At 38.6% G+C, this 22,699-nt stretch overlaps 1 protein-coding gene across 2 annotated transcripts in view; it reads right to left on the bottom strand.

The window, feature by feature from the left end:
- Positions 1-6,825: 6,825 nt before the first annotated feature.
- BASP1 (brain abundant membrane attached signal protein 1) overlaps positions 6,826-22,699 on the bottom strand; it is a 51,763-nt gene continuing 35,889 nt past the window's right edge. For both annotated transcript variants that reach the window (XM_076007943.1, XM_076007944.1), the window contains exon 2: positions 6,826-8,483. In XM_076007943.1, coding sequence (XP_075864058.1) covers positions 7,782-8,474 — 693 coding nt within the window. In that variant the 5' untranslated portion in view covers positions 8,475-8,483 and the 3' untranslated portion in view covers positions 6,826-7,781. The remainder of the gene's footprint in view (positions 8,484-22,699) is intronic.

The raw sequence follows: 22,699 nt of genomic DNA, 5'->3' as shown, positions 1-22,699 counted from the left end.
CTTTATCCATTTATCCTCTGGTGGACACTTGGGTTGATTCCATAAGTTAGCCACAGGGAGCATGGGCATGCAGATATCTCTCCCACATACTGATTTCAAATTTTTTAGCTAAATACCCAGAAGTGGGATAGTTGAATCATATGGTAATACTATTTTTAGTTTTCTGAAGAACCTCCATAAAGTTTTCTGTAATGGCTGTACCAATGGGTGTACATTTCCACCAACAATGTAAAATGTTCCCTTTTCTCTACATCCTCATCAACACTTGTTAATATCTTCCACCATTCTAGTAGAGGTGAGGTGATATCTCATTGTGATTTTAATTTGCATCTCCCTAATGGGTTCTGTTTTTATGCTCATTATATTCCTACCATTTGTGGGACTATAATGCCTGGAAGATAGTAGCTGCTTAATAAGTAATTGGTGAATGAATGAAGCGATGTAGAACACACTAGGAGAGTTGACATATAGGAGAAATATTATACATACAGAATGAGTAAAGACCAAACCATTAAGTTAATCCATAAAATCAGATTTTCCTTTAAGAGAAATTGCTCACAAAAATCAGGGTGAGAGAAAAGAGTGACAACCAAAATCTCTCTTATTGTGACTTGTTCCAGAAGGAAATGCACATCACAGTTGTGCATATATGTAACCAATGCTTATGTGCTGGCATTATTGTCTATCTACCTTGAAAAAGAAAAGAACGACTGAATCCAAGGATCACAGCTTGGGGGCTGAAATCTCTTTATTTCGATATCCAAGAAAATTCTTATGTAGCCAGGCTGTGTGGCATTTAAGAACTGCTGCTCTGCCTTCTGACACAGAGCTCAGAGCTTTTTGTGGTAAATAAAACCTCTTTTTTTTTTTTTTTTTTTTTTTTATGAGACAGGGTCTCTCAGACTGGCAGGCAGGATCACAGCTCACAGCAGCCTGGAACTCCTGGGCTCAAAGGATCCTCTGGCTTCCCTCCCTAGTGGCTGGGAGTACAAGCACGGCCACCATGCTTGGCTCATTTTTTTTTTCTTTCACTTTTTGTAGAGATGAGGTTTCTTTTGCTATGTTGCCAAGGGTAATCTCAAACTCCTGACCTCAAGCAGTCCTCCCACCTTGGTTTCCCAAAGTGCTGGAATTATAGGCTTGAGCCACTGCATTTGGCCAAGATTCTCTTTTAATAAGCACTACATCAAGGCTATTTCAAATTACCTTAGATCCTAAACATATTGTCTCTTAATCTCCCTGTTATTCTTAAAGATAAATTGGGGGGGGAGGATGACAAATAAAGTGCAGATAAGTTCCAAGTAAATTATATTTGTTCTTCCTGAACAAATGAAGAATGAGAATTATGCAAAGTCAGATAAACCAGTACACATAAAATCTGTTTAAGAACTACACACTTAAGGTATATGAAATTTTTCTGGTATTATTCTATGAATAGATCTGGTCCAATCTAAGCATTTGCCTCAATGGAAGGAAGGAAGGCTATCACTATAGAAATTAATTAGATAACTACAGCAATAAAAAAGAAGTAGGGAACTTGATGGGAAAGATGAAATGCAGAGCAAACGGAATATAGAATAGAGGAAATAAATAAAAGACAAAAGAGTTACAATGAAGTTCTGACTAGCATCAGAAATGTAAGCAACCTTTTTGATATACCCTAAACAGTTTGCCTTCTAATTGTGTTGGTTTGGTTTGGTTGTTTTCACTATTGTGTGTTTGTATGTGTGCGTCTTATTTTGAAAAGGTACAATTTGCTTTGAATGTCAAGGCAATTTCAGCTCCTGAAAGACATGGCAGCTGAACAGATAGCAAGCAAAATATAGTCTCTATCCTTCTCAGCTCAAGCTCAAAAAAAAAGGAAAGGAAAAGGAAAAAAGCCACCCTCTGGGGAATTTGCATACTAGTCAGACTTGGGTGAGCTGCAGTGGGTGGTTCGGGCTGAGCGTCAGCTCTATTCTTAGATGTCTGTGCTGAGGCAGAGTCGGGCGGAAATTGTTCACTGCTGCTGTAGGACCTTATAGTCATTTCTTTTAATGGGGTTCAACTGTCAAATCAAATTTCTCAAACCTGTGTAAAAGGCTCTTATAATTAGACGTGTCATCTCTTCTTTTCATGGCAAAACTCAAAACTGGGCTGTTTCTGTCAGTAAAGTACTGAAATGGTAGTCTTCTTTCATTAAGAGGATTGCTTTCTTTTTAGAGGGAGGGCTGGGGGATTTTTTTTTTTTCACCATTTCTCTTCCCTACTCCTTTTGTTAACAAAAGTGTGTGACAAGTCAACACTTTTCTTCAAGGTAAAATAGGTGCCTTTTTTTCTTTGAGTAATAACACCATGTGCCTGACTTTCTGGTTGCGCGGCTCTTAAATACAATCCAATCGACATTAGAGATTAATTCATTCAATGACAAGCCAAGAGTCTTTGGTGCCTATTCAAACATATTTTCTACTTGAATAAATTCATAGCTTGAAAAGCCAAAAGACAAGGAGGTTGCCAGTAAGAAGCCTTTCTTTCTAGTGTTTGGAACTCAATCTTTAAGATCATTTAAAAAATATTTATCAGAATATATATGTTAAGTTTTACAAAATAGATTTCTTTTTAAGTTTTAGTATAAGATTCTACACAAAAGGTTTCAGGGCAGCCTGTAGACTAACAATGTTTTGTGTTTATTATCTAAAGCTCTGCTTCAGAATTAGTGAGATATATGTAAAAATTATATTTAGGATGAGAATTCCCGCAAACAGCATTATTTTTGACACCCTTTGACTCTTAGTCTTTTAAACCCTGGACTATATAAGCAAGAATCATACTTAAAGAAAGCAAATATAAGTGGTCACTAAATGATTCTAAATCAGTGATAACCCATGGTTTTGTTGTTTAACATTGTAACATATTGACATGATGGAGTTAAAATAAGAGAAATGGTCGTTACACAAGGACAATTATTTTATAAATGAATGATATTAAATGTGAATTTTCCCAGACCTGGAAGGAAACTCAGGGAAAGTATAAAACTACCTTCAAAGATAACCCAATGAGGAATAAACGTGATTGATGTTTGGACTTTGGGAAAATAAATATGAAGGTCAAGTGTACATGAGATAGACAGATATGATATTTTTATTTTGTTTTTCTACCTCGATATGTACAGTTGCACTAAGAGTATTTTTCTTAAAGATCATAGTTCTTTTTCAAAAAGATATTCTCTCTAGGAATTTTCTTAAATGTGTACGTAAATGGAAGCATACAGCTTCAGAATGGAAATTGTTCTTAGTAATATGAAGACTAAGAAAAACTTGGAGAAATGTGCTAAACCAATAATTCCCTGAACTCTCAGATTTCATACACTAATAAAATGTCTATCATTAAAAAGGTGGGAAGCATATAGGTTCATCATAAGGGATAGCCTTTTCTAAAAATCAAAGATATATACCTTTGTTTAAAAAAAACCCTATATTGCCTTTTATACTTTTCCATTAGCATATAGCATTAAAAAAAAAAGCGATGCCCTAGCCTAATAGCAATCCCTAAGCTAAATATTGACAATATTAACCACTTGGCAGCCCAATCAGTGTCATTTACAAATCAAGCAAATTGTGTCTTCTTTTATAAGGATGCATATAAAAGCTCATCTGATTAATCCCATAACTGCTGGTGTTACTGCTATTTGGTATATTTTTAAGATTACTTCCGGAGCATCCAGTTTTCATTATTATGCAAATAAGTTAAAATAAAGTTCAAAATAACTGTACTCTCAAAAAGCAGAATAGAAATCAAAAAGATGGAGGTTAATCTGACCAATCCTGAGACGAGAAGTTGAATAGTAAATTTTATAAATAGATTTTTTTTGGGGGGGGGGGGCCATAAATGAAACGACTGAAATCTGCTGTATGTCAAAGCATCATATCTGTAAAGGAACAACATAAGATCACCAGCTCTGACAATGGATGTTAACTGACATGTTGTGTGCTTAAATGAAGATACTGTTGCATTATACCAAGATGTTTCATTTAATGAAAATTAAAGTTCCAGGATGCTTTATGGAAACAAATTCTGTGCAGCAACGCAGCACTCTTGGCTATGCTGGAAACTAATAATTCACCCAACTTAAATAAAGAATTTATGCAGGTGAAGAACATCTAGATCTAGCCATCACCAGAGAGTTGACAAACAAGTCCTTACTGTCCACTAGGCTAGGTCCTGATCTCCCAGAAAGGAGCTTCTCTAAGAATGGCAAATGACGTCGTGGGATTTTGGCCGTGTGGCCTCTGCCTCGATGGCCAGGAATGGGCTGAAGATGGCCTTTTCTTAGGGTTGAGGCCACGGAAGGCCACCGGAGATGCATGGCACACTCCAGCTCTTGGGGACTGGAGTCCATTCCCACCATGCAGAGGCAGCATCATCTACTGGACAGGACATTCATAGTGGAGGGACAAACGTGGTAAGCCCAGACAAGTTCCTTAGGATTCCTCTTCATTTCCTCCTTGCACTATGCGCAAAGGCACCCAACAAATGTTACACCCTGGAACCCTTCACCCCTTTACTCTTCGTAGAGATGTACATGCCCAGTTAGTGAAGCAACTATGTGGTAAGTTCCCAATAGTTCTGACTTGCCTGTTCAGCACAGCCTGTGCTTTGCTTCCCTTCATTTTAAATCATTCATGAGGAGAGAACAATCTAGGTTAATCCAAAATTAACACGGGTGCCCAACATTGTTCTCTTCCTGGCTGAGCCAATTACTCCCACACGTACTACATTTTCTGCTGAATATACAACTTCAAACTCTCTATCAAGGTTTTTCCCTAAGTATGGCAAAATTAAATATCATGAGCCATGCCTAGGTTAAAATTCTGATTTAGATATTTGGGGGACCACATTTCTAGTACTCTTTAATTGCTTGAACACCTAATAGAATTAGAAAAGAGGAAAAAAAAAATATATATATATATCTCAGATTTTAATTCTATTTTACCCAACAACTCTAAGTGTAAATAAACTAAGAAAAATGTCTCCTCGGTTTCATTTATTCCTAACTGGCAATTTATAGTAATAAATGCTAATCTGGGAGGCTGATTTGATTATTCTAATCACCAGAAAACCTAGGGAATTTTTTAAAATTTGAATTTAATTAAAAGAATGGAAAGCTGGGGGGAAAACAGTGAATTCATAACACCACCAAGCACATTTTTCTGCAATAAATGCATGGCTTTTAATATTAGTAACTATATAAATGCCTTCCATGGTTCATAGAATCTCTGTTACCGCTCCACCAACACCACCCAGCTCCTGAGCTATTTTATATCTGCTACAACACATGGGTAATAATTTGGACATTCCCCTTCTGTTATTCTTATCTAAAAGTTGCTTGGTGGTTGAAGTGTTTACAGGTTTCTTGTATGCTGTGCTTTCAAGCATGAAGAATTCAAATTTATTTCACCATAGAAACAAGAACCCAAAATGCAAAAAAGAGATCATAAACATCAATTGAACCCAACAGGTATAATATTTGCCACTCAGTGTTACCATTTCTTCTTCCCCAATTATTACCCACTGATAACATCTGAGGTATGGGACAGACAACAGGCAACTCAGAAGATACTTGGAGAGCATTCTTCCCCCTTTTTTATTTAACCATGTGTAATGTAACCTGTAACAATGGAACCAGGTTCATCTGCACCCACCGCATTGCTAATGTCCCTTTGAGAATTAGTTCCACTACATTGGCCTTCTCAAATATCATAGGAAATTATGTCAGAGTTTTCTGAAGTATGAAATTGTTATTTATTACTCTGGGTAATGACCACTCAATCCACTGCCTTCAAAAACGTGGTTATTTAACCGATTCAAGCATGAGAAGTCTTTGTAGTGGCTAGGGACATTTTGTGTGTGTGCTTTATATTTGAGATTTGATTTCTAATCTCCAATTGGAAAACACGTAAATGTCTACCGAGAGTTGCAAGAGACAACTGCTTCTTTTCTCAGGTGCAAGGACTGATGTGCATGCCTGGCCATTTCCTAACAGTCACTGCTTCCACCCATCCCCCAAGCCCTCCTCCACCTGCAGCATGGACAGAACCTGAGCACCCTGACGGTCACTATTTGAGCTCTGCAGGGGAAGTCAAGAGATGGACGTGGCATCTCATCTGCAGGCACATTCCTCTGCTTCTTCATATAAAATGTCACCAGGCATATGCACAAACTACTAAATAGTTTAGAAGTCATAACATCCATGCCCTCTTGTAGGTGAAACAAGGGAGGTCTGGAGAGGTTAGAAGTGACTTAAAAGTCATATTATAAGTCGTTAGTGGCAAAACCAGGACAGTCACCGTAAAGGCCACCTCCATGCTTGCTTTCTCATTGTCTGCCTCCCAGCACTCCTGTCACCTTTCCTGGCTCTATGATGAATATGATAAAAATAAATACCCAGAGAGAAGCGGGGCTGAATAGAATGATCGTCAGTGGTTTCACAATTTACATCCATAGCATGTTTCTGTAAGATCCTATCATTTTCTTCTCATCCTTTAAGATCGATTTTATTGCCTTTTCATGAATTTTATTCAAAATCTTTGTTGTTTTTAAGTAAATTAATTACGCCCCATTAAATTATAGGGTACATATCCGTAAGTTTTCAGTTTAGCTTCTGAGATCATTTACTGACACTGATCCAGCTATTTTTTTTAAACAGATAATGTTCACAAAAATTTGAGGATCCTGCTTTATATTTCTATCCAAATATATTCAGGAAAATGCTCAATACAGTGGTCTGTTCTCTAATAAGGTAGTTACCGAGGAGGGCAAAGGGGTCGTAAAAGAAAACCAACAGTCTTTATCTCTTCTTTTTAATTGTTTAACTTTATTACTGTTGCACCATTTATACAATTACATATAATTTCAATGCATCCATTGTACTTTTTTTTGTTTTTTTTTATTTGTTTTTTTTTTCCATTTTCCAATGAGTGGTGTGTTGGTGTCTGTGACACAGAATGGAAGAGAAACTGGAACTGCAATGAACGCAGACTTTTTTTTTTTTTTTAATCATTTCCACTGACCAATAAACAGAACTACAGGTGCACCCAACCACGGACATGCATTAACTCGTCATGAGAAATCTAGGTAGGCTAAGTAGGATGAGAGAATGTTTGTTACTCCCAAAAATATCTGGAGAGGAAGAATGGAGGCTTGGCATCGAGATACATGTGGACAAGCTAAGTGGGCTCTGTCTGAAAGTTGGCATTCATCCACGACATTAAAAAAATATCAAAATAAGAAAGGCTGTAAATTAAAAAGGAAAAACACAGAAAATACTGCTTTCATAAAGATCTGATTGCCTTGGCACAGGCCCCGTGGGCAGAATCAAGCGCATCCCTCCCAGCTGCCCTGGTAGAAGAAAAGCCACTCGGATCTCAGCGGTGGAGTGCGAGAACCAGCAGCCAGCTCGGGTCCAGACGGCGTACTGCACTTTCAGACATGGATCTCTAGAATCCAGGACTTCTTGGTAAAGTTGACTGAAGGTATATTAGATATTTCCCCACAAAAATACTATTTGGATTCTCCCCACCCCCTCCCTCCCTTGATGGGACACATCCTTTTTTTTTTTCCTTGGGCAATACGTATCATTACTTCCAATTGGAAACAAGTTAGTATAGGACAGAGAGAGGAGAGAGACAGAGAGAGAGGAGAGAGAGAAAGGAGAGAAAGAGATAGGGGGTTTTTTGTTGGTTGTTTTTTTTTTTTTTCTTATTTTTTTAAGTGGTATTATTCTTTTCCATAGGCTGTCCTTGTCACTCTTTCACTGCTACGGTTTGATCAGAATTAGCTGCCGGGGCCTCGCCGGCCTTGAGCTCTTCTGCGGGGGGTGCAGGGGCCTGGGCCTTGGGGGTAGAACTAGGCGCCTCCGTGGCCGCGGGCGCCTCCTTGCTGGAGGCGGCGGCCTCCGTGCTGCTAGGTTTTGAGTCTGAGGCCTGGGCCCCGTCACTTTTCGTCTCCTGGGCGGCAGGGGCTGCGGGAGCCTCAGTCTTTTTGGGGTCCCCTTCCTCCTTGGCCGGGCCGTCCCCGGCGGCGGCGGCGGCGGGCGCCGCGCTCTCGGCCGGGCCCGCGGCGGCCTCGGCAGCTCTGGGGGCCTCGCCGCCCGCAGCGGGGCCGGAGGCCGCGGGCTCCTGCTCGGCCGCCTTGGCGGGCTCGGCCTTGGCCTCGGCCGCGCCGCCCTCCGCCTTCTCGGGCTCCGCCTTCGGGGCCTCCGCCGCCGCCGAGGCGTCCTTGGCGCCCTCCTGCTCTTCCGCCTTGCCCTCGCCGTCCTGGGCGCCCTTCTCCGCCTTCTCCTTGGCCTCGGCCGGCTCGGCGGCCGCCTGGGGCTCGCCCTCCTTCGGGGTCCCCTCCTCTTCGGTCCCCGCGCCCTCAGCCTTCTTGTCCTTGTCCTTGGCCTTCTCGTCGTTCACATTGTAGCCCTTCTTCTTCTTGCTGAGCTTGCCTCCCATCGTGGAGATCTGGAACCAAACACAAAACAAGACAGAGAAGGGAGTCAGGCGGCAGTGAAGACAGGAGGCTGCAGTTTCCAGGGTGAGGGGGCCAGCGCCCTGCTGGGCCCCCAGCACGGGGGACAGGGTGACTCTTACTTATTATATATAATTACATTATTACATAATACGATTGTCACACGATTGAATACAGAAATCAAGAACGGATCAAGAAAAATTCAGGAGCTCAGTGGAGTGCATTTTACCGCAATTAAAAATCATTAAAAAACAGCAACAACAATGTATCAACAAAAGAGATTAAGGAGCTCAGTTGTGGAGCTTTGAATCGCAGCAAGTTGAGGGAATAATAAGCTGAGATCAAAGAATCCGTGATTAGAGACAAAGCTAGTCCATGGCAGAGAGGTGGAGCACCATTTGCTTCCTATCTGCCTTCCCAGGTCTGCCTCACACACCCAGCATCCACACTTGTGGCAAGATGGCCGTGACAGCCATCTTAGATCTGTGCTAGAGCTAGTCTTAACCCTAAAATACTTCCTGGAGAAATTACACAGCTATAATAAGGCACGGATCACAAATTTCTCGAAAAAAATCCAAACTACGAACTCTTTTTAAGCTCCACTATTCATCTATCAGTTTCATATAAGCAAACACATCAAAGACAAGGCAAGCGGGGTTCAGTCTGTCTTGTTATCCAGCAGGAGCAGTTATATAAAGTATAGTGTCTCTGGCTATTTTTAGATCACTAGTTGTGTCTGACTTGATATTCATGGCCTTTCAAGGTATTTCTTAGCTTGGAAAAAAAGTTCCATAGTAATATAAAATTGTTCTTCATTATCAATTTCCCGATTAGAATTCAAAGCACACGTGCAAGCTCAGCGGCCATTAACAACCTTTTTCCACTCAAAAGTTAAGTTTCCAACTGTCTTGAGGCTGTGAGTTTGAAGGAGTAAGGAGCTCTGATTGTATGTGAATCCTGAATTTTTCTCCTCTGGTACCAAAGCATTCACCCAGATAAATAATAAATTGTAAATGTATAAATAATAAATTTCATCCAGAACCAGGCCAGAGCTAAGCAGACTCTGCTTCTCCTTTTTTTTTTTTTTTAATCTTCCTGTGCATTTTTAGGGCATCACATATCAATGAGAACCCATGGAAATGTTGCTCTTGTAAGGAAAATCAGTTACTTTTTCCCAATGAGGCAAGGCAGAAATCACATTCCACTACCTCCTTTAGTCCCCACAAATAAGAGAAGTCCAGAAGAGGGAGAGAGTCTTGCCTGGACCCCAGGTTAGAAAGTGCAGTGGAGACCACCTGGTTCTGACCAGGGCAGGGTCCTCTGCAGAATTCTAAAGCACTCCTTGACCAGCCTTTTTGTTTTTTGTTCTTTTTAAAATAGCATCCATTTAGAACAGAAAATTTGCTATTTATTCATTACACTCCTTGGAATCAGGATTCATGATAGTGAAATAACCTACATTTATCTTATTTAAAAGTCAGGTGTTGGGTAGGGGAGAACTATTCTTCAGTCAAAATTCTGTCCACTCTATACTACTAATTTCCTGTCTGGAGTAACTTGAATAGTCAGTGGAGGAAAAAAGCAATAAACTGAAAGATGACTAACATATTATTCCTATTCTCAAGGCAAGTCTTTATTATGTTATCAGAGAAAGAATTTTTTTATATGTCTTTTTGAAAAAAGGAATGGCGTTTGGTCAACACTCACTTCGGACTTCTGACGGATTCTATTTGACTTAACTCTTATTTCTCCCTCTAAAGTAAGAACAAACATATACTTGTAGAGCAAAAATAAGTATATTTTTATCCTATAAGCAATTACAAAGCAATAAATGAAAATATGAAGAAGTAAACTGGACGAGTATTTTAAATTGTAGTTTATAACTCACTGAATTCTTAGTCAGTATGCATGAATATTCTGCATCAAATATCTGATATTTGAAGATACATTTGGGTACATTTGGTTAGGCTAAATAAGAAATAGGAAACCTGACAGGTTGGTCTGCCCTTAGGACAGTCTCTCAATTCAATAATAGAAACCCATATACAAGCTTAGAAATTACAGATGGCAAGACAAAGTGTAAATGCAGTGGACTTTTTGTAGACATAACATAGGGGTGCCGCTTTCTGACACCCACACCATGAAATTCTATACAGCAATCCCCAGGGGTTTAAAGTCATGTTGGTTTGCAAACCTAAAATCTGAGTTACTAAAATTGGTTTTCGGAAACACAGTTAAGGCTACATTCTATTCTTTGTTTTAAACCCAGCTGCCATTCATTTCGGGGTCAAAAATGAACACACATAAATCAAGTTGTAAGGAAGAAAGTATGTTTGTTTTTCGAATGCACAGTTAACAAATACACCCTGAATTTTGCTAATTTACCTCTGTTAGTTATAGTGAGGTACCAGAAGGAGACTTCTAGAATCTACTAGAAGCCTGAAAAAGCAGAATCACCTGGCTATTTCCCAAGACAATATGGGTGAAGACATTGCCGACACCCAGGGGTAAATTAAAATGACAATTTAAAATCCAATAACTGTTTCCTAGATGTTGGCCACAATCCTAATCCCAGACATATTACAGAAATTATTTCATCTTCTCAACAGTACCATGTAGTAGTATACCATTAACATTCTCCTTTTACTCATAAAGAAACCAGCTGAGTTCATGGAGCTGTATGATAAGCAGGTCAAGTCCAACAAAATTCAGGATGGCAGGAAGGCACCATCTAGGAGGTGCAAGGAACTGGCAGGAGGGCAGACGTCTCAGCCCAGGAATGTTACCCACCCTGGGTTATTAAGGTTGGTGCCACCTGTGCTGGCCCAGAACTCAAGATATTGAGAGGATAAGGAAGAAATTCAGCCTTTCAGGTACTCTAGGCCTCTAAGCTTTTCATCCTCCTATTGGCCAGAGGTACTTTGTTATCAAGAGTAAACAATGGACATACAGTTTAATGATTTTGCTCATTTCTATTACTTCTAATTTTGAAAGAAATCATTGGGTAGAAAGTTAGAAATTGGAACTTCTAAGTTAAGGGGAGAAGAAAGCAGTTTAAAAAAAATTACAGCAACAGGAAATCCACTCTGGAAATTATTTAAACCTTTAGCAAAGCTACCCTGAAAGAGCATTTCTCCACATTTAGGATACTCACTAGCCAGTAAGTAGCCCAGCAGGAAAACTCAAACCAAGGCTGAATGCACTGACCTAAGCTCCATGTGTTTATAGACTAACCAAATGCTGAAGCTGATCTCTTCGTCATGACATCTCAAAGGAAAGCAAATTCAGGAGCTGTCCTTCAAAATTTTAAGAAAATCCTACGTCACAAGTGCCAAAACTATAGACTTATGTATTGAAATTGGCATAGAAAATAACTACCCATAAGCAGAGAGGAATTTTACTGAATTTAATCTTGCAAATACTGGACAAGAATTATTTCAAGAAGACTTCAGATGTTGGGTCATAGTAGGCCCATAAGATGCTGATATAGGTCCCACCTCCACAGCACACCCACCCTGAATCCTTGAGCGAGTTTTTAACTGCATTGTCCCACCATTTCCTGTAAAATAAAAAATGTCAATCTCATAGGAATTTAACTTGAAGCATCAGTACAACGTTTGACATTTCACAGGCCTGCAATAAATGTTAGTTCCTTTCCCCATCACTTAATTTTTACAATTCTTTGATAATTCTTTGCTTACAAACTCAAGCAAAAACAGGTTCCACACATACAAGTTCTAGAAACAGGCATCAGAAGCCCTGTATCTAAAAGAAAATTTTAAAAATAAAAAACTTCTAAATATGTCATCAAAGAGATGTTTGGTATGTGTGTTCCAAGCATGCTCCTGATGGCTCTACATATGGGGAAAAGAAGAAGTTCACACAGTCACCTGTTGCCACTGTATTGTCACCATCCTGCTAATAGTAAAACTGATTTACTTCTTTGATTTAAATATTTTATGTACTTAAGATTCTTAAGAGCTTATGAGTCTTTTTTAAAAACATATTAACAGTCTATTCTACCAAGAAATATTCTAGACAGAGATAAAAGTTAAAAATTAGTCAAATTCATTCCTCCCCATTTATACTAGTCCTGGAGTGAGTAGGCTGACAAAGACCATTTTGTCTGTTACTAGACCTCACCACCTCTTTACCATTTGATCAAGAAAACAAGAAAAAACTCCATGTCTGTCACCAAGATGGAAAAAGAATGCAAATTCTTAAAATGAGTTAAAACTCATTTATTGCACCAAATTTTATATGTAAAGGGTAAAAAACCTGATCTACACTTTATTTGGGTAACAAAGCTAAACAGAAACTATTTATGAGGAAAGCTAACATTGTCATATGCCCTTTTTTGGCCACTCCATAAATAAATTTCTTTCTTTTATAAAAATGTCAAATAGCTTAATATTTTTAAGGTACTAACTTACACATTTAGAAGTTCCCACAAATGTCTCATGACAAATTCTATACTCACCCCTCCCCATCTCATAAAACCAAGCCTCTATCGAATTAATGTAAACAGATATTCCAGAAGAAATGTGTTAGAGTTCTGCTTTTTGGTGAAGAGGAAAGTATCATTCTAGTGCTGTTACTTGATCAAAGCACCTGGGCTGGAAGCAGGAAGATCACAGGGAGGCCTTAAAGGTTGGAGGGAGGATCGATGGCAGTTATTGATCACACCAGCCCTGTTCTTTCCTACCCACACCTATCAAGGAGCTGAGAGTTTGAACGCATGTTATACACACCTACCATCTCCTGTGAAGGACTTCATACAATTGTTGTGAGCTTAGACTACACACTAATTTCCCACACAAACTTTTCTTTGTTTATTGGCAGCACATTATTTTTCCTAATAAATGAGTGTGCATTTATGAACTTTCATGACACTTTTTTTTGTCCTCAGAAACAACAGCATAAAGTAAAAGAATGGCCTAAACAGTTAGATTTAACTCTTCCTTCAAAGCAAATATTAGAAGGATTCTGTTGAGTCCTACAGCTGAGAAGTATTCCCTTTCTTACAAAATAAAATTCTGGTATAAGCTAATGTTCAACTTTATAGGAAAAAAAATTGTGACCCTATGCATTGCCACTATAGTAAACCTTTAATAAAGCAAATTCGTTCTTACTATTGAGAGTTTAAATTTTATATGAAAATTTCTTTGGGAGATGGAAGGCAAGAAATTCATTTGAAATGCTATGTTATAATCAAGACCCTCCTTAATAGACAGAGACAATCTCCTCTACAAAGTTTCCCAATTGTTTGTTCATCTCAGACCAGGAAGCCTGGCAGGGATCACAGAAGATGTTCCTTATCTATTCAAATCATCTAGGTTAAAGCAATTTTGTACACACGATCCAAAGGACACACTGGGCCAAAATCACCTCTGAACAAGCTTAAAGACTCACAGAATTTCATTAAACAACCACTCAGCTACCAGAACTTACCTAATATGCACCTATATTTTTTCTTAACTTTAAAATAAACTACTCTATCAGCACAGCTTACTGAATTAAAATTTAGTCTTTCCCCATTGGTGAAAATAAAGGTAGAAGAGCAGATGACAAAATGCCATATAGGAAAAAATTAAGTAACCGATGAAATCTTTTCTTTAAGACTTGTATCATAAACAAGCATCTAGTACTGAGTATGAAGTTTGCTAAAAATGGCAAGAATGCTTGGGGTTGGGCTCTGGTCAACAACTTGCCATGAGACTCTGAGTAAGTCCTTGGGGAGGGGGAGGGGGCAGCAGGGCGGGAAATAATTTTAAGAATGCTTATGGCACTAAATGAAATGCTATGCATGAGAAAAAATGTGCTATTATCTCAAACTCCTGGCCTCAAGCAATCCTCCCATCTTGGCCTCCCAAATCCTGGGATGACAGGTGTGAGCCACTGCCTAAAAATGTGCTATTATTGATAAAGTTCCATCTCTACTCCTACTAATTACTACTCTTCCTCCTACTAATTACATAGTTGATAGGTTACTATGACTGAATGTCTTTGTCCATGATTTCAACACGTGAAGCTTGTTAAATATTAGAAATAAAATTTTTTTTAATTAAAAGTTTGTAAAACAACATCCAAATATTTATCAAAGAATATTTTAATGTTTTCAGTTCTATTTAGGAAATATTTTCAGAATAATGTGTCAGCTCTGTAAGTCATGAGTCAGGAAGGAGCTACCCACCAAAGAGATCTCAGATAGAGTCATAAATGTCAAAAAAATAGGTGTCATTAGCTTCTCTCACGAAGAACTATTTCACAGTGGAGTGGTTGTGAAAGACACTCAGTTGTTTCTCCTTTATCTTTGACGGGTCATCTTCCGACCATTCACGGTCCTGCCTGGCAAGATCGGGGCCTTGTTTGCCCAATTTCTTTGAGCAAAGGTGCTCCCTAAAAACAACCAAACCATCTTTCCCTTTTACGCAATGCTTGGCAATATCAACCTACGCATATTTTAAAATTATCATTTCAAATACAGTTTAAGTCAGTCCAAGAGGAGCTAATCACAATTCTCCCAAACTAACATGACATTCTGTTTAGTGTTATGTAGAAACAAGAAAAAGTGGGAAAAGTTCTCCAGCCCAAATTTCTAGAACAATATAGCCATCTAACACTCTAAAGAAAAAAAGTCAGTGACTTCTACCTTAAATAGAAAAACAGCAACATAAAACAATTACCAAGCTTGGAAAGCTAAATTAAAACAATTTCCTTTTCCCACTCTGTATCATGTAGGAGTCATTTAAATATATAAATTCAGTATTTAGTAGTCTAAGACTAATTAAGGAATCTGTTTTTCTGTCTACAAAATCCACTTATAAAACATGAGCAAACTTGTATGAATATAGAAATTATTTTCCTGCTACCATCGTTTCCAATACTTCTTCCAGAATTATTTGATACAGTGGACAGTGCTTGCAAATCCTTAGGAACACAAGCTCAATAATGCAAATGAACAGAGGACTTCTCTTTTTCCTAAATCGAAATTGTGCTATTTCATAGGACACTAATACTGAAAGCTAAGTCACGTGTGACCTTCCAACATAGCATTTTCTGTCCGCCCGAAACCTGCTTTCACTCATTTGCTACCAACAAGTAACACCAACTAAGGAGTAAGCTACATTCACTGCTTCTTCCATAAACACTAAAATTCTCAATATCCTAACCACAGACTGTATGCCCCCAAGAGTTTGCAAAAGATATTTAAAATATGCAGAGAAATTTTGTTTATGCCTAGGTTGATCTTATCAGGGAAGAAATGATAAAGTATCTTGAATTTTATGAAGAAAGTAGATCGGAGACAGAATAAATGTTAAGATTGTCCAATGCTACAAAAAAAACGGTTTAAGTTTTGCCAAATTTGAAGGTTTTAGCTGTTGACTCATTCCTTGTCCTTCCTTCAGCAATTCTTAAGGGTTTAACACATAAATACTCTTATTCCCAATCAATTACAGCACTTATTTTGGGAGGAATCATTTTTTATTTTGTTTTTAATTGAACCCAGAAATATGGAACATTTCTTCTATGGAAAAAAAACTGTTCAATCTGTTTATAAAGGTCCATACTTTTTCATGGATTCTCTTTTATGTTCAGAAGCTGATTAAATAGTTTTATCTAAGAAATCTCTCATGAATTTTTTTTTCAAAATGAGGGCTAATTAACTTCTGCATTCATTATAATGGAAAAAGCTACACGAAACAGAACAAAGACATGTCACCATTTTTACTATCAGAATGCAACATTTTTGGAAGATTCGTGTTTGTAGTTTGTAAGTTAGGAGAAAGAGCTCCAGGCCAGTTATAGCTTTTAATGCCAACAGCTTTGCTTGGGGACTGTCAACAGGAGGTCATGGTGAATTCAAACACAGAGCCAAAGATTCATTACCCTCACAGGAAGGACAACAATTGCTGTGATGAGTAGAACCACTGAGTCTGACCTGGTCCTCAGTAGTAGAAGAACACACTCATTGTGGCCTTTACAGAAGACACTTCTGCCCTTCCTTGACTAAAGTTCTCAAATCCCACGGCTGGGACCCTGCCTATACATTCCTCTGGTTTCCGTCTCAACAACTGCAGTGTTTTAGGACATGGAAAAGCAACACCCTCCATTCCGGGATAGTGTCTAATCCACATTTGAGCCATCGTGGAAGTTCTTCTTATAATAATTTTCCAATGCAATGCTAGACTGCTGGGAGCTATCATTTGCTGTTTCATTTCTTTAGACCTTTAGATAAAAACACTTGTTACATAGCAGGTGCAGGAGAAAGGAGGAAATGTTGGATCGAAAGGGTGCTGAGTAGGGGAAACAAAAACATTTCATCATCAACTTTAAGAAGACATCAGTCCTCTGTGGCAGGTGTAAGTAACAGCATGCCTTCAGGCTTCCTAAAAGATGTTCTCTAGAGACCTGGGTCATCCAAATGGCTTTCGATAACCCTTCTGCATTTTGGTGGTAAGCAAAATTATTGGCAATTAAATATTGTTTATCCCAGCCCATGTACTGAATTTTAGATGTTTGGATAGACCACCATTTGTGATTATTGTTGAAATTTCATTTCAGTAGCACTTCCACTTCCCTGGTTATATCTACTACTCAGTGTTGCCCAAGTCTTTGGATGAAAAATGTAAGCCCCAATCATAGCATTGTCCCTCTTCAGAAAATACAATCTTGCATAATGACACAGTTTCCAGGCATTAACTACCCCAATATGGCAGGGATTACATGCATTGTGGACTTCCTACAATTTCTACATATTCCATGACACCTCTAATTTGATTTCCTAGTAGCATGCTTTTACATTTATGTTACCTTGTCAAGGAACAACAGCACAGCTCTGTGACTTAATGAAAATCACTGGCATCCATTAAGTGCTATAAATGATATCAAATTTCTCCTTATGATCTGAAAAGTTATTATATTCACTACTTTACATGCTATTCCTATTTATGTCTTCTTTCTCTGCACTAACATCTAGGCACTTCCTATGCAGGACAGTTTGAGTCATACGCAAGTCCCATCCACTGCCAAGTTTCTATTTTCAAAATGCAAATTTGAATTACTTAACCATTTCACCTAGAACCAGCAGAATAGAGTTCTTAAGGATGACATCAAACAGATGACAATGAAGAGGACAATTCCAAGTCTACAGCAAAAGCCCAACATAAATATGCAACAGTATGTGTCAGTGACTGGAGTGTTATTTCTGGTTTGATTACAGCTTCATCATGCGGTCAAGACAAGAAGCAATCTCCTTTTGATTCTGTTTCTATCTTATAATCAAAAGAAAATATGTCTGCCTTACAAGGAAGCTGGGACTAAATCAAAGTGTCTTGGTGATGTCCCATATGTGGCTGCAGCATATTAACTGTGTATCCTTGGACAAGCAGTTGTCACTCCGCTAATTCAGAGCTGCAACGTTTTAACAGGCTGATATGCCAGGCAATCCACTATTGATTCATACAAAGTTACGACTGACGGGTGAGTTGCATCTGTGAGCAAATTCATTACCAGACAAGCTAGGTTTATAATTACACAGGGGGAAAGAATCTAAGTTATTGGTCAAACCTACCTGAAGCAAATGTTGGAATAAAAGAGAGAGAGGAAAAAATGTTTAACTTAAAAAAAAGAATTTATAAAGAACAAAGAAACACAATACACATTAAGTGTTTTCCATAATACTAGAGGAAAGAAAGCTAAAATATTTGGTTATGCCCAGCAATTCCCATTTTCAACAAATGACTGGCCCTTTTCCTTCAAATGGTCAATGCTTTTATTCTAAAAGGAGGAAGTGAAATAAAGATAATGCAACCTATGTGTGTTTTTGGTATTCCTACAGGTATGTATTCTGTCACAGTGATTTGCAATCAGAGCTTCTTCAATGCCTGATGGTAATTTCCATTGTTGGAATTATCGTTGTCAGTGTCTGATTTCATCAAGGCTTTACATCCCATAATCCTAACAGCATCACCAACATTTGGGGATGTGAATGTCATCTGTGGAGAGGAAACTATTAAGAGTTGCCAACCATGTCTAAGTTTCTAAGGTAAAACTTTTTAATATCATGTGTTAAAATTTAGAGAATATGTTTTCAAGACAATTTATTCCCTTGTCACAATAAAAATGTTTATTAGCCTTGTAAAAATGTACTGTAAAAAGATGCAAGAAATTTTGGGGGGGAAAGTACACACAGAGAGATACACACACTCACTTCTACAACCAAGTTTTTTCAAAGAAGTGATTAGAACGAGTTAGATCTGCAAAATCAGAAAGCTCTCTAGTACAAAAGAAGATTAATCACAAGTGATTGCTCCATTCTTCTTCTTGAAGCCCACCCTACAGAAGCATCAGCAAAGTGTCTTTGGGGATTTTTCATTAAAAATCCAATATGCATAAATATTCGAGGTGATGAGTACGTTAATTAGCTAATTTAATCATTTCACATTGTATTCAAAAGTCGTAATACCAGTTTGTACCCCATGAATATATACAACTATAATTCATCAACATATAATTTTAAAAATCCAACAAGAAGAATGGCCTCAAGAACTTCAGATGTTCAGAATTATTCCAGAAAAATGGACTTGATCTTAGTGAAGAAAGATCTTTTTTGAAGTGTTTACTAAATACAAGACATGACGGGGCATGAGTGAGCAAAGAGCCTACCCTGGTCTAGCAGGAAGGGTAAGACATACAGAGACAATTAAAATATAAATGCAAGTTAAGTGTTATAAGAGCGAGAAACACAACAGTGTTTCACTGATGATGGGTTAGCCGAAATCAGGGGATCAGAAAAGGTTTATAGAGAAGGTAGAATTTGAGGTAGTAGATACCTAAAAAATATTTACACATGTGGTACTTACTCTGCCTAAGACTGTTTTGATATTTGATCTTTATCAACTCATTAACTGTCTCATCAATCCTACAAAAAAATAATTACTCCTATGCCCACTTTAGCATGAGGAAACTAAGACACATAGGAGATAAATAACTTACCCAAGATCAAACAACTGGTAGTTTTGTGGAGATGTGAGGTGAGTCCAGGCACTCTGACTCACTCAACCGCGTCAAGATTAAGGTCTCTTAACCACCATGATAAACTGCCTTGAAGGACGGATAAGCTTTCTACAGATGAAAATGTCTCTGAGAAGTGCATAGTGTTTACTTCAAAGGGAACAAACAGGAAATGTCCAGTTGAGATTATCAGAAAACCTCAGTGATAGTTAAGAGGAAGGTGAGGACTCTCATTTACCTGGAGTGAAGAAGATGAACATAAACCTATAAAGATTGCCTGGTAGGGGAAAATATCTATATTTAGATGGCAGAAAGCAGAAAAGACAATTTGATATGCAAAAGTAAACCAAACAAGCCCATAGCATTATTAAAAAGTGTCATAACTCACCTTTCGGCAGTAGAAAAATAAATATGCTAAACTATAACTGAAATTTCCATTCTATTAAATGAGACATGGCCAATTTCCAGGCACCATTAGAGAGCAAACTCTCTGCCACTGGGACCCATCACATAATTAAAGACATGAATGCAAAAATCACTGCAATAATATTGTCGGTATTTTTTCTTTTGTTACTATGTGCATATTGTAGAGACCAGTTTTTCAAAGTGTATCTCCTAATGGATTGTACAAGTTTTAGGCATAAAACCCCGAGTTGATAATGCTGCTATAAAAGTGGCAGATGATAGTTATGCTTCTTGAATGTCAAGGTTGACTGAATGTAGACACTGGGCAGAGGTTTTTCCCCCTTTTAATATATCCTGCCACATGCAGCAAACATTATCAGAAAACATGTATTATTCATTCTCATCAATAGTCTAATATGCTTTTAGAGGCTGCTGTGCGTTCACGTTGTTATTTATTTGCACTTAACCGGTGGTCCTTTCAAAAGCCCCGGTTGCACCATCCTAACATATGACTTTGTATGAATCACCTGCTCTTTTAGTCAATAAAGTAAGTCAACCACAACCAGCTCAGGAAATGCAAGCTGTGGAGATCATTTCTGAACCATTTCTTTCTTCCACAGCCACAGGAAACTAAGATGTCCTATAACCACATCTAATTTAGAACTCTTGTAACAGAATTCAAAATAAAGCACAAAGAAAAAACTCAGAGCAGCTGAGATATTTTTGCTGCTTATTAATGGACCAGACAGGCCGTGATGGGTGTAGGGCCATGACAGACCCACTAGATGAGGCCACCCAACAAAGACAGGCCCACCTGCTCCAGGAATAGCTGCGATGTATTTCCAGTAATTTCTATCTCCAAACCTAAAGGGCTTGTTCACACTTTTTATGACCACCTAAAATTCTTACATACTGACACTTTAATGTATCTTTTTTTCTAGAACCAACAGCAAATTTAGTGTTTCCAGTCCTAAAGCTATTTCATATTTTAATAATTTTCAATGAAACCCATGCTAAAATTTTTAATACATCCCCTTGATATATTCAATAAATAATTTGCTTTTTGTGTGTGTGTCATGCTCAGCACAAATAGGGGGTTGGTAAATGTTTGGCGAGTTAACTAAAGAATGTACCCAATCCATAGGGGAATAGTTTGTGTCCTGTCATCTTCAGGACTCTATTGCAATGCTGGGTTCAAACAACATTGAATGGCTGTAACTGTAACCGTAACATTGCATGGCATTTGTTATCTGGCCCCTCCTTACAAATTCAAATTATCTCTCCAAATTTCTAAACCAAATATTCCACTCCACACTGTCCCTCCACACTTTTTCCTTCTTCAAATTCGAGCCTCTTAGCTACCTAATGAGGCAAAGTTTGAGAGTCCCAGAATGCTGTCCGATTTCAAAACATAACTGAGGGTATTTCTTCCCACCCATGGAACTCCTAGATAAGAAAGACTATGTCTTTCATCCCCAGACTTGGCACACAGTAAAAACTCGACACATATCTTTTCAATTTATGAATGAATGGGAATGAATTCTAACGGAAGCAACTAGAATGCAATACCAATTGCCCCTTACTCATGCTAAGAATTGGAAGGGTCACTTCAACCTCTCATTTGCAATATTTCCACACAGTGTGTCAAATAGTAGTGAAATATATGTATATAGAAATCATCTAAGGAGCTTGTTAAAAAATATACATTGGGGAGGGTCCTAGCAGTTCCAAAGTGGGTCCTACAAATCTATTTTTCACCAAGTTGACCAGGTCAAGATGAAACAAAATAGCACAGGGACCACAGGTTGAGAAATAAAGATACATGGAGTTTGCAGAGACTTTTACATCATCTGTAAAACCTCAAACACATAAAAATCCCCCCAAATAAGCGTGACTGTTGGTGGTCTCAAAGCTGAAAACAAAAATGGCAAAAAACCTAGCTGGATGAGGATGGGGTGGTGTCAAGCTCAGTGAGACCTCATCAACTGTGGAGATATACTGCCTTTGCCACCATAGCCACAAATAAATTAGAATTACCAGACTTATTCTCCCTACCAGAAATTCCCCACCACCCCCATCAACCCCTCTCTCGTTAGTGCCGTAGGTTAGCCCTAGGGGTCAAGACACAAAGCAAGGCTCCTGACCAAAGAGCAGTGTCATCAATTTTTGAGAGAAGCCCACATGCCCACGCCAGGCCGTGGGTCCCTTGTTATCCCAGCCACTTCTGTCGGTGGTGGGGGAAACACAGGGCAGGCGCCACTTGGCTCTGTAAGCTCCCTTCTTGCATAATGTGAGGCTCCAATTGTTGTTCCAGGTTTGCAGCCTGCCCTGTGAGACAGTGCTGTTTTCAGAGGCATCCACTTTATGTAATTAGAGTTCACGTTTCAGAAAACAGGTTTTTTCTCTTTTAGTTCAAATGGGACTTTGATGGCTTGCCAATAAGTTTTGAACTTATGCTCTGTGGAAAAAAGCATACAGAGTGAACAGACCATGCTCACGTTCAGCTGTGAAACGCGGGGCAAGGAGACCTCCTCGGCACACCCAACCTCGCCCAGAGAAAAGGAAAGGAGGGAGGGTAGGCTGTTAACAGCATTAAATGAAATATCTGCAATGAAAGACATAGCTTAGCTCACGACACTCAGTAGGCAATGAGTACACCTTCCTTTACTGTCTTTACCTACAGCCATTCCCCCTCAGCTCTGTTCATATGGAAGGGAGAGTAACCCTGGATTTCAAGATTAATAGAGAAGGGACCAATTACTGTATTCAAAACTGGCAAGCAAACAGG

The sequence above is a fragment of the Microcebus murinus genome, chromosome 11, assembly GCF_040939455.1.
Source record: "Microcebus murinus isolate Inina chromosome 11, M.murinus_Inina_mat1.0, whole genome shotgun sequence".
NCBI classification, from domain to species: domain Eukaryota; kingdom Metazoa; phylum Chordata; class Mammalia; order Primates; family Cheirogaleidae; genus Microcebus; species Microcebus murinus.
The sequence above is the reverse complement of the archived record's forward strand: the minus strand, read 5'-3'. Positions and strand labels throughout refer to the sequence as shown.